Source organism: Moschus berezovskii, chromosome 21 (genome assembly GCF_049115385.1).
Source record: "Moschus berezovskii isolate FMDL1 chromosome 21, NW_MosBer_1.0, whole genome shotgun sequence".
In the NCBI taxonomy this organism is placed as follows: Eukaryota; Metazoa; Chordata; class Mammalia; order Artiodactyla; family Moschidae; genus Moschus; species Moschus berezovskii.
The window spans coordinates 786998-805549 of record NC_142480.1 but is presented as its reverse complement, the minus strand read 5'-3'; the positions used below and the strand labels follow the sequence as shown (position 1 = coordinate 805549).

Genomic DNA, 18552 nt, shown 5'->3' with positions numbered 1-18552 from the left:
ACCCACCCCACCCCACAGGGCCATCAGCGCCTCCTCTGTGAAGAGAGCTCCAGGGCAGGGGCCTGCAGCCAGCCTCCTGTCCACCTCCCAGGGAAGTGTCCAGCCAGCCCTGTGTCTGGAACACAGCACATGCAGCCCAGGCGCCCCCCCGCCACAGCCGCCAGCACCCCCCCACCCGGAGGCTCCTGCCCAGCGCAGCACCTACTCCCCATGCAGGGCAGGGCACCCCATACCACGAGGCCCCTCGAAGAGCCTCTGGCAGGGGCCCAGGGCCTTTCTGTGAGGGGGGCATGTCACCGGTTCCCCAGCTGACAACCGGGTGCCTGTGGAGCCTGGAGACCCAGCACCCCTGCCTGACCTCTCTCCTCCAAGGAGCCAGACGGGGCTGCAGACCACACACTCAGTGGGTTTCAGTTCAAGCAACGATCTTTGTGTTTCACCAGCCAACCTTCCACTCCAGCCTGCCAGGCACCCTGGGGACCTGGCCGAGGGGCACAGCAAGGGCCTGAAAATCCCCCTGTGAGCCATGGTGCCCGTTGGTGTGGACGCCACGAGGCCTGCCCACCCGGGGTGGGGGGCTGAGCCCCCGGAGGCAGGCTGCGTGGCTCTGCCACTGTGAGGGGCGGGTGGCCGAGGCTGGCCTGGAGGGGCGGAAGCCTCTGGGGACCCCTTGTGCCCCCTGCGCAGCCATGCCCAAGGCCAGGACAAGTGCTCTGGGCCTTTCAGCACCAAGGCTGGCCCAGGAGGCTCCAAGTGCCGCCAACAGAGGGCCTGTGCCCGCCACGCCTCTGAGGACAGGGACCCAGGCGCAGCGCGGGTGGGAGGCGCCCGGACAGCTGCGCACGCACCTGCTGAGTGGTGCCGGCCGCCCCGCGGGGCCGCGCAGACTCTGGGCTCCTGGGCACGTCTACGGGTCCCCAGGCCCGGGCATAGCAGGGAGGGCCTGGCTGGGGGTCAGCCGGACGCAAAGCGCTGCTCAGATGCGGCAAGGAGGTGAGGGCGCAGGCACCCGGCCCCCGGGGCAGAGCAGGGTCCAGCCCCCGCCGGGCCTCCACGGGCCTGGACACGCGGCCGGGCCTCCCTGGGCCACAGTTTCTCTCCACAGGATGCGGCAGAGCCACCGGCGAGGGTTCCTGGGCCATGAGACCCAGCCCTGCCGAGAAACAGGCACGCTCCTCACGCTGCTCAGATCAGGATCCCAACAGTGACGGCTGTGAGGTCGCGGGCAGCTGGGTGCAAGGGCCACCGGGGTGCCTATCTCGTCACCGAGTCTTGCTGCTCACCCGGGGCTCACCCAAGGCCGTCAGACCCTCGGGAGCCAGTGGCGGGGCTGTCAGCGGACGCGCCGGGCGTGACGTCGTCTCAGTAGCCCTCATCATCGTCCCCGTCACAGCCGTAATCTGCAGAGCGGCAGACGGTGACCACAGGGACTGAGGCCTGCTGCCCCACACCGCGGCCCCACTGCCCACCGCCAGCCCCGCGGGCCCAGCCCCCTCCGACGTGGCCCCACCCAGCGCCTGAGGCACGGGGCGGGGTCGGACCTTCCTCAGGCCAGCCGGTTGGCCGGCGAGACCCTCCGCCCCTGTGCACAGCAAGCAGGGCCTAGACAGCTCCTTCCACAAAACCCACACGGCTGACCAAGAACGCCGGCGAGAGCCCGCGCCCCGCCGCCCCCCCGCCTGCACACACCGTTGCCGCCCATCATCTGCAGGGCGCTGACGCAGGGCTCCCCGTCCTCCTCCTCCGCGTCCTCCTCCTCTGCATCCTCCTCCGCGTGGTACGACACAGGCCCACTCTCCACGACGACTGCTGCGGGCCTGACACGCTCAGCCTCCAGGGAGCGGGCACTTGGGAGTGAGGCCTGCAGGCGAGGCGAGGGGCTGGGCAGGCGTGGGCAGGCTCTGGGCCGCTGGGGCAGGGCCACCCCCGCTGCTGGGCCCCGACTCCCAGGGCCCGGCCCCTCTGCCTGGGTGGGCGTGTCCTCCGGACACCGAGTGGGCACCCTCTTCCCCAAGACCCCCGTCCTGGCCCCGGCCCTTCCCCGCACCCACCAACGCACCTCTCCAAGTGCCACCTTCTTCGCCGGCTGTGTCGACACCAATGGCCTCAACCTGGAACAGGGCACAGCGAGGCGGCCTCAGCGCAGGCCGCGCCTGCGCCCAGGAGGACACGGCCTGGAGAGGCCTGCCTCTGACTGCAGCTGGCTGGGTGTGGAAGCCAGCGACACTGGTCCTGTCCCCAGGGGTCTCAAGTGCTGGCCTCTCACCCCTGGAGCGTCCCACAGCCGCCTCCTGCACCCAGACCTGGCTGCCCTCCACCTGCCCCGAGCCCGCGGGCTGGGCAGGTTGCTGGACAGGCGGGCTGCCCCCTCGGCCTGCTCGTGTTCGCAGGGCACAGCGGGGAGCGGCTGGGACCCTCAGGCTTCAGCCACCGTCATCCTGCCTGCACTGTGCTGGACACACCCACAACAGACCCCAAAATAGCCTCCAGCGGTGGACACCTGACAGTGGGGGCCTCCAGCTGGGCCGCGGGCAGCCTGCCCCATCAGCAGCAGGGGCTCTGGGCTCTCACAGGGGCCCTTGCTCCCGAGGCAGCAGGTGAAGGCACAGCTGTGCCCAGGCTGAGTCAGTCCCTCCCGTAGGATGGCTCTCCGGGGAAACGGGTGTGCAGGGCCGCGGCAGCAGTGACCCCAGGCCAGGCAGAGCAGCCCAGAGTCCCAGAACCAAGAGGCGGGAGACAGCGGCACGCTCCTTAGCAAGGGCCGCCCCATGGGCAGGGCACGTCAGCGAGGCGGGAGGAAGGCCAGAAGGGCAGGTCTGTATCTCAGGCCCTTCTCTTGACGTGCCCCACAGTCGTTCACACGCTGCCCCGCGGCAGCCAGGCCTCCAGCAGGGCCTGGAGCAGCGGGGATACTGACGGGGGAGGGGGAGGGTGGGTCAGCCCCACGGAGCTCAGCACTGCCCGCCCCCACTCAGAGCAGCCAGGCGGGAGGCACGCCCACCAGTCTCGGGCCTGACGGGAGCCCAGGGGGCGGGCATGCGGAGCTGCCTGGACCTGTCCACGCGAGGCGGCCCACCAGCCCCAACGAGGAGGGCCCCACGCCGCGCTCCCGTCTTCCCCCAGCCCCGCCAGCCCCATCAGTGGTCTCCTCTCCCAGGATGGGGAGGTGCGGGGGCTTCCAGGAGCCCCTGGGTAGGGAACAGGTTAGGGCCCCCCGTTCCTCCAGTCAGGACCATCTTTGATGCGGCGGGCGCTGTCCAAGACTGGAGCCCCACTCAGCTCCCCCCCAGGGTGGCAGGGGCTCCGGACACAGACACTGGTTTCTGGCACGTGGGTGGTGAGTGACCCCAGCCTTCCCCCCCAGGCCATTCTGGCATGGTACCTCTTGCCCACGCTGGTCGAGGGGTCAGGCCGGCTTCTCCTGGAGGGCGTCTTCCGCCGGGACAGCCTCCGGGCACTGGTCCGCTCCGGAGGCTGGGCGGCCTCCCCTGGGGGGGCTGTGTCCTCCCTGGGCGGGGGGCCGTGCTCCCGGGGCAGGGGGCCATCCTCCCCAGGCGGGCCACCCCCGTCCAGGCCCCGCAGCACGCTGTAGTTGATCTTGCTGGAGATTTTCTTCTGCTCCAGCATCTTCTCGATGGCCTCCCCAGCCGTGCTGGCCTGGATTGGCTCCCGACGCTTGCAGGACTTCTTGGGCTTGAGGGAAACACAGAAGTTACGCTACCTGTGGGCCTCGGTTCTACGAACCGGCCAGGTGCCAGTCAGGATGTGGGGGGCACCAGCCGGACTTGTGGGACGGAGACTCACACCGTCAGGGCTGGCTGGGGCCTCTCACCCTCCCCAGAGAGACGGGCCCCTGGGTGGCCAGCGCTGCCCTTTGCCCACGGCACTCCGACCAGCCCCCAGCCGTCCTGCGCCTCAAGCGGGACCAGCCAGGGCAGGTGGCGGCCGTCTGCAGGTGAGAGGCTGACAGTACAGCCTGGAGGCGCGCACTCGGGCCCCGGGTCGGGGGGGCACCCACCTTGTGCTCCTTGTAGATGCCCAGCTCCCTCTCCTTCGCAATTCTCGCTTCTTTCTCTGAAAAACCAAGCAGCAGGGTCAGCGAGGCCCACGTCCCGGGCACCCGGGTGGGCACTGGGCGGGCACTCACCCTTCTGCTCCCGCAGGTACTCGGCATTCTCCCGCATCCACAGCTCAGCCTTCACGCGGGCTTCTGCTTCATTCAGGATGTACTGGGGCAGAGCACAGGGTCACTCAGAGGGCAGGCCCAGACCTCAGCCACAAGCGTGCCCGCTTCGTGCGTGCCAGTCAGGAAGCAGGCCTCCGACCCGAGAAGGAACGTGTTCAGAGTCTGGGCTGACAGCTAACCATCCCCTGCCCTCCCCAGCAGCTTTCAGGCCCCAGGCACAGGAGCCAGGCCAGCCAGACTGCAGGCTCGAGGGTCCCAGAGAAGGAGCTGCGCCACGACACCAGCTGAAGAATTGGTGGTGGCCGCAGGCCTGAGGCGACTGGTGACAAATCATGGGGAAGAATTCCTGCTGCCCATGGACAGGCACTGCCAGGCAGCCTGCTCAGAGCCCACCAGCATAACAGGCCTGGGACCTGGGACGTGGAGGTGCAGCCCCAGCCCACGGGCCCCCCAGGTGTGTGGCCCCGGCGCCCGCCTGAGAGGCCCCGCAAGCAGGCAGCGCCTACCCGGTCAATCTCGAGGTCGTCGATACCGCTCAGGTCCAGCTCGCCGTCCCCGCAGGCATCCTCTGAAGGGAAGCACAGGTTGGATTCAGGCTCGGCCTCCCGTGAAAAGGCACACAGCTCACTCCGGCTGCCTCGGTGCCCGAGGTGGGGCCAGGGTGGCTCCAAGCCGCTCCCCCCAGGGCCTTGTGAAGGAAGCAGCTCTGACCGGAGAAGACCCTGTCCTCACGCTCCTTACAGAGGAGCTTCTCAACAACGGTCCTGGGAGGGGAACCCAGAGAGCCTCCATGACCACGCTAAGGACTCCCCAGACCTGGGGGCCACCACCCTCCCGCCCCAGCTGGGCCAACGTAGCCCTCCTGTCGGCTGCCTGTGCCTCACCGCCTGCAGCGGGGGCCCAGCTCTCAGCTCCAGCCAGGATGGCCTCTTTCTGTCCCCAGGCCCTGGTGCCCTCGCACAGCAGCCCTGGGGATTGCGGCCTGCTCATGACCAGCAGGTGGGCCAGGTCTGCGCCAGGCCCCCGTCCGCCCCCAGGGCAGGGGCACTCACAGGGCACAGCGGGGGCATCGAGCAGTGTCCCGCTCACAAGGGCTCCTCAAACAGAGGCCGAGCCCTCGGTGCCCAGGGAGGAGACAAGGCCATGCTCGCGTGAGACGCGAGGGAACCCGACCTGCCTTCTTCGTGGGGAGGGCCCCACGGGCACTGAAGCCCCTCAAGCAGTACCCGTCTGTCCAGTGGAGAGGCTGCCTTTGGCCAACACATCCCCACCAGGCCAATGCAGGGGACGGGCAGGGGGTGCCAGTCTGCCCCTGTGGGCCCCCCGTGACGCGTGGCTTTGGCTTCCTGCACTGAGGGCCAGGAGGGACACTGGCCACAGCCAACCACACCGTGGGCTTGGGCTGGTGCAGGAGGGCCGCGGAGGCACTGCCAAGTGCTGCAGACACCCAGCTGTCGGCACAGCCCCTCCCGAACCTGCCCTCACACAAGGCTGCCCCTCAGCAGCTCCCAGGGCAGGGGGCGGGGGGGGCACGACCCAGCCAGGAACACCCCCATCCCCGCCCGCCCCCCAGCCCCCGGCACTCACTGGGCTCGTGGCTCGGGGAGGAGATGCACTCTCGGATGGAGTCTGAGATGCCCAGGCTGGCCGCCGTGGGCAGAGGCCCGAGCAGAGACTCCAGCGCTGGGGGCCTCCCGCCCTCCTCAGGGCCTCCCACCGCCTCCGAGTCGCCAGGGACGCTGCCTCCGAGCAGCTCCCGGTAGAAGTCCTTGTTCAGGTGGCTGGCCGCAGCCTCTAGCTCCTCATCCTCGGTGTCCTCCTCCCCGAACAAGCTGGACGTGGTATCCTCAACGGAGCCTAGGACACAAGTGCACATGCCCCCTGTCAACCAGGCAGGAGGCCGGAGCGCCCGCCCGGGGAAGAACGTTTCTGCGCAGCTGCACACATTCCCGACAGCGGGCCTGTCCCCAGGGCGCCCACACCACACACGCAACAGGAAAGCCGACTGATCAGACACGAACCTAAAAGCTGTGAGTATAAACGTTTCTGAGAAAAGATGCAAGATGGGAAGAAATGCTGACTCCAGCATTGATAAATCAGATTTCCTCAAAGATGAGAACTCTGCTTTGAAAGACACTATTTAGGAAGACAAAAAGACAAGCTGCAGACTCATCTGCAGATCACACGTTTGACAAGAACTTGCCTCTGGAATGTCTGAACAACCCTGAAAACACAGCCCCGTCACAGCCGGGCAAACGATGCGAGCAGAGAGCAGCAGAGGCGTCGCGGGCGGGCACAGGCGCGTCACCCGTCACGACAGGCACCTGCAGCACAGCAAGCCCACGGGTGCCTCCCCTCCATGGCCACAGCGCGATGGTGGACACCACGTGCCTGGGGCTGCCACGTCAGGAAGCAGCTTCTGAACCAACCGACCATGTCTCCCCGACCCAGCAACGCCGCTCCCTGCATTTACCCTCGAGAAAAGGAAGCGAAGGCGACACGGATGCTCACAGAAGTTTACATTCAACAGTCCAAGACTGCAGATGACCCGGGTCCCCTGACTGCAGATCACAGCAGACTGTGGAGAATTCTTAAAGAGACAGGAATACCAGACCACCTGACCTGCCTCCTGAGAAACCTGCGTGCAGTTCAGGAAGCAACAGTTAGAATGGGACATGGAACGACAGACTGCTTCCAAATAGGTGGAGGAGTATGTCAAGGCTGCGTATTGTCACCCTGCTTATTTAGCTTATACACACAGTACGTCATGAGAAATGCTGGGCTGATGAAGCACAAACAAATCAAGACTGCTGGGAGACATATCCATAACCTCAGATATGCAGATGACACCACCCTTATGGCATCAAGTGAAGAGGAACTAAAGAGCCTCTTGATGAAAGTCAAAGAAGAGAATGAAAACGTTGGCCTAAAACTCAACATTCAGAAAACTGAGATGATGGCGTCTGGTCCCATCACTTCATGGCAAAAAGATGGGGAAACAGTGGAAACAGTGAGAGACTTTATTTTCTTGGGCTCCAAAATCACTGCAGGTGGTGACTGCAGCCATGAAATTAAAAGATATTTGCTCCTTGGAAGAAAAGTTATGACCAGCCTAGACAGCATATGAAAGAGCAGAGACGTTACTTTGCCAGCAAAGGTCCATCTAGTCAAGGCTATGATTTTTCCAGGAGTCATGTATGGATGTGAGAGTTGGACCATAAAGAAAGCTGAGCACTGAAGAATTGATGCTTTTGAACTGTGGTGTTGGAAAAGACTCTTGAGAGTCCTTTGGACTTGAAGGAGATCCAACCAGTCCATCCTACAGGAGATCAGTCCTGAAATATTCATTGGGAGGATGGATGCTGAAGCTCAAACTCCAAATCTTTGGCCACGTCTTGCAAAGAACCAACTCATTTGAAAAGACCCTGATGCTGGGAAAGATTGAAGGCAGGAGGAGAAGGGGACAACAGAGGATGAGATTGCTGGATGGCATCCCCCACTCAATGGACATGAGTTTGGGTAGGCTCTGGGAGTAGTTGATGATGGACAGGGAGGCCTGGCATGCTGCAATACATGGGGTCGCAAAGAGTCGGACATAACTGAGCAACTGAACTGAATGACTGACTTCCATCCAGGACTGAACACTCGGGATCCCTGCTCCAGAGAGGACTGACAGGCGACAGACCTCTCAGGGTAACCACACTGAGTGAAAAAGCCAGAGAAGAAACGATCCCTCTCACAGAAAACTCTACACACAACTAACTTCCAGCTGCATGAGGCAGCTGCACGCTGGCCTGGGCACCCGCCGGCCCCTGACCACATGCACAGCCCCCTCACGCCCTTGCCTGGAAGCCCACGCTGTCACCGCGTGTGTCGCCAACAGCCCGTGGGAGGGTCAGCAGAGCTAGGACACTGGCCACCCACTCGGCCCGTCGCGGGGTCCCAGAGCTCAGGGCCCTGCACACACGCAGCGTGGCCTCTGGAGGGACAGACTCGACGGCGTGTGCGGCCCTTCCTCCCCGCCGTCCCCCAGCACCCGGCCTCCTCCTCCTCACTGCAGAGTTGCGGCTTCCCCAGGCTGGCCATCCAGCGACAGGGCGGCGCCGCTTGGAGGCCAGGGGTCAGAGGAACGAGTCCACACCAAGGAGGGCGGACCAGGAGCAAGGGTGGGATGGGACGTGGAGACAGTCCCGGTAACCAGCGGCGGGCGTGGAGGAGGACACGTTCCCAGCGCTCTGGTCAGGAGCAGCTGTGAGAAGCTGGACCTGGAGCAGATGGACGGTCCCTCAACAGCACTCGGTAAGCATGGGCAGGGACAACGAGCCCAGCCCTGTGGCTGGGCGGCTGCAAGCAGATGCTGGCCCAGAATCAGAGGGGACAGAACACATGCTTCCCGAGGCCTAGGAAGCGCCTCTCAAAAGGCGCGCGAGTAGACACAGGGGAGCCGGGTCCTCGTCGAGGGAGAGGTCCAGGCTGGGTCAGAGAGCAGAGCCCCGCTGCATCCAGAGGGGGCCACGGGCGGGGAGGCAGGCTGCCAGGGCAGAGACCACCAGGCGTGCATGCAGGCCCACGGGGGGCGCCCGGCACCAAAAACCAGCCAGCCTCAGCCGAGACCACCTCTGCCTGTGGGCAGGTCGCAGAGCTGACAGAGTGGACGGGGGGATACCTCAGCGGACACGGAGCCCCAGGCCAGCCTCAGCCAGAACACTGGGACGACCTCTGCCTGTGGGCAGGTCGCAGAGCTGACAGCATGGACAGGGGGTCACCCTGGTGGACACGGAGCCCCAGGCCAGCCTCAGCCAGAACACTGGGACGACCTCTGCCTAATGGGCGGGTCGCAGAGCTGACAGCATGGACGGGGGGTCACCCTGGTGGACACGGAGCCCACCCCTGGTGGATGGAGCCCAGGGGGCCTGTTCCCCAAGCACCACAGGCATCTCCAACCAATGGACCTGTGGCCCCAACACAGTGGCGCCAAGGAGGGACAGTGTCAGCAAAACACCCGGTCACCTCGCGGCACGAGTGTGGGGCGCCCCCCTCCCACTGCTGGAGGAAAGCGGCAGGGCAGCACCCGCAGGTCAGGACAAGGGGAGACACAGCGGAGATCAGAACCGAGGGTGGACATGCAGAGCACAGAGAGGTCGCAGGGCGCAGGAATCAGCGCAAGAGCTGCTTCAGTGGGAAATGGGTAAGACGGCCGGGAAAACGAGGATGAAACACAGGAGACACCACAGGTAACACAGGAAGCCACCAGAGAGGCAGCACCGCCCCAAGTGCCCCGAGGCACGCCGCATTCACGCCCACGGACAGGGCGGGTTGAGGTGTCCTGGGGGCACTGAGGCTGGGTGCGGGCACGGAGGCCAGGGTGACCCCAGGCGGGTGGGAGGCTGGCAGCGGGAAGGGCCGGGCACAGGCAGACTGAGGGGCAGCTGCGGACACAGCTGGACTCACCGTCCTTCGTCAGGTTGGCAAGCGCCCCCTTGGCCTTGGGCCGGCTGTTTTCTAGCTCAATCTCAATAGCATCCTGGTAGGTGGTTATTTCACCTAAAGCAATAAGTTAAAAGCAAAAAGCTATCAAGAACTCCATCCTGTAAGGCCCTACAGCCTCTGCCCAGGGAGACGGGCGGTTACCTTCCACATCCTCCAGCTGTTTCGACAGGACTTGTTCAAGCTGGAAAGGAAGGGCACGAGCGTTTAGTGATGGGTGAGACCAGGCTGCGGGCACCGCAGGCCTCTCGGCCCTGGGCAGGGCCCCGCCCCGACAGGAGGGACGCGGCTTCAGGCCAGACAGACGCTGGGCCCTGCAGGAAGGAAGCTTTCCTGAGAAACTGCTGGAGCACTCAGGCAGCCTGGGGAGACCCCACAAAGGGATGAGCGGACCTGGGGCCCAGGAGGGACTGTGCCCAGTGCAGCCCAGCCCACCACCCACCCCCAACATGGGGCTCAGCTCCCCATCCGCCCCTCCCGGGGCTGTGCACGGACACACGCCCTCGTCAGTCTTTGCAACAAAGCCACTGTCTTGAAGAAAGAACAGGGAATGGAGAGGGCAGAGGCCACGTGCGGGGCCCACCTGCTTCAGCCGCAGCTTCCTCTGCCCAGCCGTGTAGGATGGGGGGTCGCACTCCTCCTCCAAGTCAATCTTCATGAACTCGTCCACGGTCAACTGACTGGTGGGTGTATCTTCAAACTCTGTGAGCCTGAGACGCACAGAAGGAAGGGAATCTGGCACCCCCGAGCAGCGTATTAACCAGCACCCAGTTAGTGAAACATCCCCCGGGGGTCGTGGGCCCCTGGCCCAGCGCCTGCACACGCAGCCGAGCACACAGGGCCCAGGCCTGCTCAACAGCCTCTCGGTCCTTCTGGACTGTGAAGGCTGGCTTCCCTGGGAGCCAAGGGCAGGGCCCCCAGGAAGACCCCGGGAAGGAGGCCCCCAGTCCCAGGCCGTCACTGCACACAGGGCTCCTGTGTGGCAGTGAGCCCAACCATGATCAATTCTTGCCCATTTCCCACGTCCCACACGATCTTCCAAGTGTTTAACAGGAGAATTTATAGAGAGAACTGGAGGTCAAATAAGCAAACCAAACTCCCTCTGCTTTGAAGCTGCCACAGGACACGATCTCAGCGGAAGCACAGCCATCAGGGGCCCCCGACCTGGGGTCAGCGGCTGCAGAGACAGGCCTGCCAGCGACTCGCTCACCCCAGGCTGAGTGGCGCTCTGGCCAGAGCTGCCGCGATGACCCTGGGAACTCGCTGCCCAAGAAGCAGCTCCCGGCCGCTCCAGGAAGGGACAGCAGCCACCTCCACGGGTCACGCTGGCTGCGCCGGCTAGGGGATGGGCACGGGCGCTCTCAGCACCGATTCCTGACCTGCGAGTCAGGGCGACCTCACAAGCCACTGGCCCCCTCAACCCCAGGTGGAAGAAAGAGGCCGCCACACGGACAGAAACGCTGCGGAGGCCGGCGGGCGCAACCCCAGGCGGGACCAGAGCCACGCACCTCTTGCGCAGAGTGGACTCGCACACCTTGACCACGCTGATGACCTCCTTGACAGTTCTCCGGAAATCATGCATCCTGGCTGCAACCAGAAGCGCTGGGAAGAAACAGGGAATTCAGAGAGGGGACAATCCAGCGACACCAGGAGTGTCCCTGGGCGCGGAGGGCTGTGACCCGCTGCCCGACACCAGGAGCGTCCCTGGGCAGACGGCTGTGACCCACTACGGGGGATCCAGGAGCCGGGGCGACACCAACGTGCTCTCCTCCTGTGGGAGGTGCTGCAGGCCCGTGACTGTGAGAACACCTAGGAGCACTCGCTGCACTGCAGGTGGTCACACAACAGTTTTAAAGACACAGAAGGTGCTGCATCACAGGCGCCTTTTTTAAACGTAATAATTAAAATATACTTTTTGAGAATTTTGTGTAACTTCTCAAAGCAAACATGTGAACTCTGAGCTAACTCATATGGGAACGTTGCAGAGAGACAGAGTGGGCCCTGGTGTGTGCTGCCCTGAGGAAAGGCCCAGGTCTGGGCTGCTATCTGGGGACACAGGCTCAGAGATGGAGGTGCCCCTATGCAACACAGACCCTGTGGGGCTGGGAGGGAGAGTGAGGGCCGGGGCAGGGACTCTAGGTCCCGGGGTGTTGGGAACAGTAGGAGGGTCATCTGTGGGCAGCTGCCAGCTGGAGGGGAGCCCAGGGCACAGTCCTGAGGGGAACAGGGAGCGGCCCAGAAGGGAGGGGGGGCGCTACAGCCACAACTCAGCACTGCTGCGCCTCCAGTCAGGCCTCGGGTCAGGGCTGGGAAGCCTGGAGTCCCCTTGGCTCGAGGGTCCTGCCCGCTCCCCAAGGCCGAGGAGGCCAACAGGGAGCAGGCAGAGTCCTTGAGGGCTGGATTAGAATCAGGCAGGGGTAGCTGGGAGGCAGCTCTGGGGAGAACCCACACACAGCAGCCCGGCCCGCTAAAGGGCAAGCACAGAACGCACTCGCACACGGCTGTGGGGCCCCGCCCGCCCTGCCCCACACGCCCGTACCTGCCCCGCAGAGCCCCGAGGGGCGGCGGCCCGTGTGCATCCAATCCCTCTTCATCCTCTGCAGCAGCCTCAGGGCCGTCATGGACACCTCATGGTTCTTTTCGCCGAACTCCAGCAGGTGGGCAAAGCGTGGGATGTACAGGCACGGGTCTGCGGAAGACACGCACCTCAGCGCGGCCCTGGGGAGACGCGCCCCTCTGCCCCCAGCTGGGGCCTCTCTCACCCACCCGTCTGCCGCACGAGCTCCCAGGGGCCCCTTTTCCCTAACATGAACCCCCCTGGACAGGCAGCGTCAGGAGCAGCTGAGGACACTGCAGCTGGCAGGCAGGACAGGCGTGCCCTGCTGCGGGAGGTGGGGCCCGGCCTGCATGCGCGCCGCTCAGGCCCCGGCAGAAGCACACACGCCTGTGGGCTGCTTCCTGGGCGTTTTGTGGACTTCCAGGGAGGCTGAGCAAATTCTTACACGTTCACTTTCTGCATTTACTCTTGTGGAACAACAGCTTAGACCTTCTATCTCTCGTCTGCAAGTGTGTGTGTGTGCACGTCTTGAGTGAGCGTCTCCCTCTCGCTAAGGGAGGCCAGCCTGGCTGGGCAGGATGGGAGCCACTTGCACACACACCCTCTCCGTGCTCATCAGCACCTTCCCCGCGCTGCTCTGGGCTCCAAGCATCACAGAGCAGACAGAACCAGCTGAGCAGTCAACCCGGCGAGCTGTCCGGCCTGCCACAGATAACGAGGGGACCGTCCGGGGTTCTGTGACGGAGTCCTGGGCTGAGACCTCCTTCGGACACAACCACGAAGCAAGGCTGTGCTCCTCGGGGCATGGTGGAGGCCTGAGGAGCAGGCTCCGGGAGGGAGGCCCAGCAGAGAAGGGGCTGGTTGGCTCCCCTCACGCGTCCAACAGCAGTGCAAGCAGCAGTGGCAGAGACCCCGGCCCCGGCCAGCACCCAGCACCGTCCTCCTGGGCTCAGCTGCGTCTGTGAGGGCCTTGGGGACGGCTCTGGCCCCTGGAGGCCTGCAAGATCCTACAGGCAGCTCTTACATCCCGTCAGCCTTAGCTCGCGGAAAGGACAGGGGAAGGTTTCTGAGGCCGCAGACTGGCCACCCAGAAGCAGCCTGCGTCCCCCAAGGCCCATGGGATCCAGGCAGGCCCGCTCTGCTCTGATGGCCCAGACTGGCGGGAGCGGCACCTCCAGCCAATCCCAACAGCCGACAGTGCAGCCGAGCGTGCAAATGAGCAGGGGAGCCGGATGAGTCGGAGTCCCACAGGGGCACTCTCCCGCACGCTTGCTTTACACCCTGGGCACGGAGGCACTGGCCCCGCAGCCCCACGACGAGGAAGGGAGCCCGGCCAAGGGGAAGGCTCAAAGCGGAGCCCTCAAAGCACCCAATCTCCTCCTCCGGTCTGTCTGGTAAGGCTCCTCTCCCCTGCCTGCAGGACACGCCTACAGCTGGCCGGCCACAGCTTGCGTGTCCTCTGCCACTCTTGCTTTGCTGATGAGAGATCTGGCTGGTTTAGGCTGACAGCAGGCAGCTATGACCACTGAACCCCTTCCAAAGACACTGCGGGACCAGCACGGCAGTCATGGGGTCTAGGCAGTCTGGAGCTTCACCCACTGCCACTGTGGGTATGTTGGTTTGAAGTTTTGGGGGTGATTTGATTATGGGGAAAAGACATATATCTTAAAAGTATAACTGCTAACATTTGTAACTATTTTTCAATAAAACAAAACATACCAGAACTGAAGATTAAATTACATGCATATTAAAAGATCTTATCTTGATTTGGGTGGACTTTGACACTGAGGCACTGATTAGTTCCTAAAATAGAAAACCTTAACCCTAAACGTACTTGTAGAAATTTCAAGACAAACATGCCAGCAGTCTGGGGTAGGTGTGAAGTGGACTGGGGCATTTAATGTAGGGAAAATAAGAAAAACTAGGAGAAAACGAGAAACCTCAAGTATAGATCACATGACGGAAGTTAAATTCCCTAGTGCTCGGACGCTCAGTTGTGTCCGACTCTTTGCGACCCCATGGACTGTAGTCCACCAGGCTCCTCTGTCCATGGGATTTTCCAGGCAATAATACTGGAGTGGGTTGTCATTACCTACTCCAGAAATTCCCTAGTGGGCTAAATTCCCATCCTGGGCTAAATCCAGGATCCAGCGTTCATAAGAGGCAGTTACAAGTAACGCAAAAGGTCAAGATCAAAAGGCCGTTCTGGGCCCCTGAAGCAGGGTCACCAGGAGAAGAGCAGCTGTGAAGAGCACAGCAACACAGGACCCAAGGCAAGAGAGGTATGGAGGCCAGGGCGAATGTGCTATGACGGAAAGGCCGCAACATCTTAAAGGACACAAGACAGCACACACCTGTAACACACATGGACTCAGAAAGTACTAAATAAAGCAAAAACGGCTAGAAACAGAAATTTCCACACTTGATGTAAGATTTTAACTACAATGATGTGGGATTTTTAACACAACTCTCTCAAATTTGACAGTCTGGCTGGTAGGGGAAATACCAAATGGGAAACTGGATGCCACCACAGGTTCAACTTAACAACTCACTTTTAAAGTCAACACCCTATAAAGAGTAATCATCCTTTTCCAAAGTCTGCAGAACAGTTATAAAAACTGACCATGTATTAAAGAAACTCCCTACATCTAAGAACGGAAATGTCACAGGACATGTCCTTTGATCTGAAATGCAAGAAAACTAAACATTAGCAAGAAAAAGACACACAGCTCCCTCACCTCTAAACAATCAGTAAACAAAAGAACAACTTACTAACTGTTCTTAGAATGGGTCAGACTAGAGAATGGGAAAGACTAGAGATCTCAAGAAAATCAGAGACGCCAAGGGAACATTTCATGCAAAGATGGGCTTGGTAAAGGACAGAAATGGTATGGACCCAACACAAGCAGAAGATATTAAGAAGAGGTGGCAAGAATACACAGAAGAGCTGTACAAAAAAGATCTTCATGACCCAGATAATCACGATGGTGTGATCACTCACCTAGAGCCAGACATCCTGGAATGTGAAGTCAAGTGGGCCTTAGAAAGCATCACTACTAACAAAGCTAGTGGAGGTGATGGAATTCCAGTTGAGCTATTTCAAATCCTGAAAGATGATGCTGTGAAAGTGCTGCACTCAATATGCCAGCAAATTTGGAAAACTCAGCAGTGGCCACAGGACTGGAAAAGGTCAGTTTTCATTCCAATCAAAAAAAAAGGGCAATGCCAAAGAATGTTCAAACTACTGCACATGGTAGCAAAGTAATGCTCAAAATTCTCCAAGGTAGGCTTCAACAATACATAAACAGAGAACTTTCAGATTTCAAGCTGGATGTTGAAAAGGCACAGGAACCAGAATCAAATTTCCAACATTCACTGGACCATAGAAAAAGCAAGAGAATTCTAGAAAAACATCTACTTCTATTTCACTAACTAAAGTCTTTGTGTGGATCACAAAAAACTGGAAAATTATTAAAAGAGATGGGAATACCAGACCACCTAACCTGCCTCCTGCGAAACCCGTATGCAGGTCAAGAAGCAACGGTTAGAACAGGACATGGAACAATGGACCAGTTCAAAATTGGGAAAGGAGTACGTCAAGGCTGCACGTCACCCTGCTTATTTAACTTACATGCAGAATACATCATGAGAAATGCCAGGCTGGATGAAGCACAAGCTGGAATCAAGATTGCAGGGAGAAATATCAATAACCTCAGATATGCAGATGACACCACCCTTATGGCAGAAAGCGAAGAGGAACTAAAGAGCCTCTTGATGAAGGTGAAAGAGGAGAGCGGAAAATCTTGCTTACAACTTAAATGATAAATATATACATACATCAAATCATAACACTGTACACCTTAAATTTACTCAATGTCATATGTCAATTATATCCAAGTAGAGACCGTAAAGACAAAATAATGAACTACACGTAGTTAACTAAAAAACTAAAAATAAAGTTCCTATTATATTTAAAATAGGCAAAAAAGATCTAAATAGATGTTTCTCCAAAGAAAGCATGAAGATGGCCAGTGGGCCCATGTAAAAATGCTCAACATCTCTAATTATTAGAGAAATGCAAGTCAAAACTACAGGGAGAGAACACCTTACACCAGTCAGAACAGCCATCATTAAGAAGTCTACAAATAAACTCTGGACAAGATGTGGAGAAAAGGGAACCCTAATACACTGCTGCTGGAAAGGTAAACGGGTACAGCCACCATGGAGGACAGTATGGAGGCTCCTTAAAAAACTAAAAAGAGAATTTGATCCATATGATCCCACAATCCCACTTCTGGGAATATATCCAGGAAAGATACATGCACCTCAATGTTCATAAGTATTCACAGTAGCCAAGACATGGAAGCAGCCTAGATGTCCACCAATACATAAACAGATAAAGATGCGATACCTACGTACAATGGAATACTACTCCTCCATAAAAAAGGATGAGACAATACATTTGCTGCAACATGGCTGGATCTGGAGATGATCAAACCAAGTGAAGTAACTGCTTTGCTTATATGTGGAATATTTTTCTTAAACAAACATACAAATGAACTTATTTACAAAAGAGAGACTCACAGAGATAGAAAACTTAAGGTTAGCAAAGGAGAAGGGGCAGCAGGGAAGGGATAAATTAGAAACTTGAAATTAACACACACACACACTACCATATCTATAAAATACAAACCCAATAGGAACCCGTTGTGCAAAGCTCAGGGACCTACACTCAGCACTGGCACTTGTGCGGGTGTGCGCGTGTCTGCGCATGCACGCTCAGTCGCCTCTGACTCTTTGCAACCCCATGGATCGGAGTCCATCAGGCTCCTCTGACAATGGGATTTCCCAGGCAGGAATACTGGAATGGGGTGCCACTTCCTACTCCACGAGATTTGTACCTATAAGGGAAAAGAATCTGAAAAAGTATAGAGATGTATATACATATACAATAAACTGACTCATGGAGCTGTATACCTGAGTCACACAATACTGTAAATTAATGATACTTTGTTCATTAACAGTATTAAATTTACAAGAAAGCTAATTTAAAAAACCCCAGAGACTTCCTTGGCGGTCCAGTTGTTAAGACTACGTACTTCCAATGCAGGGGGATGCAGGGTTCAATCCCTGGTTGGGAAACTAAGCTCCCTTCTGCCAACCAGTGTGGAAAAACAGCGTCAACAGACTCTGGAAGTGCTGTCAAGAGGGCCAGAAAAGGGAGACGGAAATGTTTCTTCTAAATAAAAAATACAGATGAAAAGCGGCAATAAAGTAACGAAAAAAATAAACGTTACCTTCACCAGGAAAGAATTCCAGAAGATAAAATGGAAAACAGATTGGTGCTGGAACAAAAACAGGCACACACATACAGTGTCACACAGTCTCTGACAAGAATGTCAGGACTGCACAATGGGGACAGGACAATGTCTTCAACACATGGTGCTGGGAAAACCAGATGCCCATAAACAACGGAAAAAGATGGACCTCCACCTTACACATCACATACACACATCAGCTCCAAACGGACTAAAGACCTAACCGGAGGTCATGAAACCGTCAATCTCCTAGAAGAAAACAGAGGAAGAGCATCATGTTGGAATGCAGGTGATTTCTTGAATATGACAGCAAAAGAGAAAACAGACAATTACAGGACTGGAACAAACCTAAGACCCTCCGTGAAGCAAAGGAAACCGTTAAGAAAGTGAAAAATGCAACGTACAAAAACGGGAGAAAGCATCTGCGCATCACAGACTTCTCTTGTGGGTCAGAGGTGAGAGAGTCCGCCTGCAACGCGCGAGACGCGGGTCCGATCGCAGGGTCGGGACGACCCCCTTGAGGAGGGAGTGTCAACCCGCTCCAGGGCTCTTCCCTGGAGAGTCCCACGACAGACCAGCCTGGGGCGCTGCGGTCCGTGCGGCCGCAACAAGCCGGACAGCACTGAGCGAGCACAGGGCAACAGCAAGCCCGCAAACCTCGGAAGAGGCCGAGAACGGGCGAGCCTCAGCACTGACTAAACCACCCGCCGCGGAAACGGACAGAGCAGCCGGGGAGACTCTCCTGCAGAGGCCCAGAGAGGACCCACCGGCTGCCGGGCTGCGCCGCACCGCCGACCACCAGGCGCTGGAGGCCCCCGCGAGGCAGCGCCGCACAGCACGGTCAGGACGGCCGCCCGGGGGGTGGTCGCGGGGCCCCCGCCCAGGACCGCCCAGCGGAGCGCGGACGGCTCAGGTGCCGAGGCTGTGCGCACGGCGGGCCTGGTAGGCGCCCGGCCCCCACGAGACTGTCCGCGCTGAGACCAGCGGCGCCCGGGCCCGCGGCC

General features: G+C 59.5%; 1 protein-coding gene across 5 annotated transcripts in view; it reads right to left on the bottom strand.

Annotated features, from left to right (window-relative positions):
• Nucleotides 1-408: 408 nt before the first annotated feature.
• The window catches only part of BRF1 (BRF1 general transcription factor IIIB subunit), a 58199-nt gene continuing 40055 nt past the window's right edge, over nucleotides 409-18552 (bottom strand). For 3 of the 5 annotated variants that reach the window (XM_088829809.1, XM_055418678.2, XM_088829806.1), the window contains 13 exons: nucleotides 12213-12362; nucleotides 11182-11275; nucleotides 10257-10383; nucleotides 9818-9857; nucleotides 9638-9730; nucleotides 5774-6043; nucleotides 4693-4754; nucleotides 4148-4229; nucleotides 4019-4074; nucleotides 3383-3693; nucleotides 2060-2111; nucleotides 1690-1861; nucleotides 409-1400 (listed from right to left, as the gene is read on the bottom strand). In XM_088829809.1, the coding sequence (XP_088685935.1) occupies nucleotides 1363-1400; nucleotides 1690-1861; nucleotides 2060-2111; nucleotides 3383-3693; nucleotides 4019-4074; nucleotides 4148-4229; nucleotides 4693-4754; nucleotides 5774-6043; nucleotides 9638-9730; nucleotides 9818-9857; nucleotides 10257-10383; nucleotides 11182-11275; nucleotides 12213-12362 (1547 nt within the window). In that variant the 3' untranslated portion in view covers nucleotides 409-1362. Of the gene's footprint in view, nucleotides 1401-1689; nucleotides 1862-2059; nucleotides 2112-3382; nucleotides 3694-4018; nucleotides 4075-4147; nucleotides 4230-4692; nucleotides 4755-5773; nucleotides 6044-9637; nucleotides 9731-9817; nucleotides 9858-10256; nucleotides 10384-11181; nucleotides 11276-12212; nucleotides 12363-16960; nucleotides 17132-17329; nucleotides 18430-18552 lie in introns of those variants that run through there. The other 2 variants (XM_088829807.1, XM_088829808.1) reach the window with 2 other exon arrangements.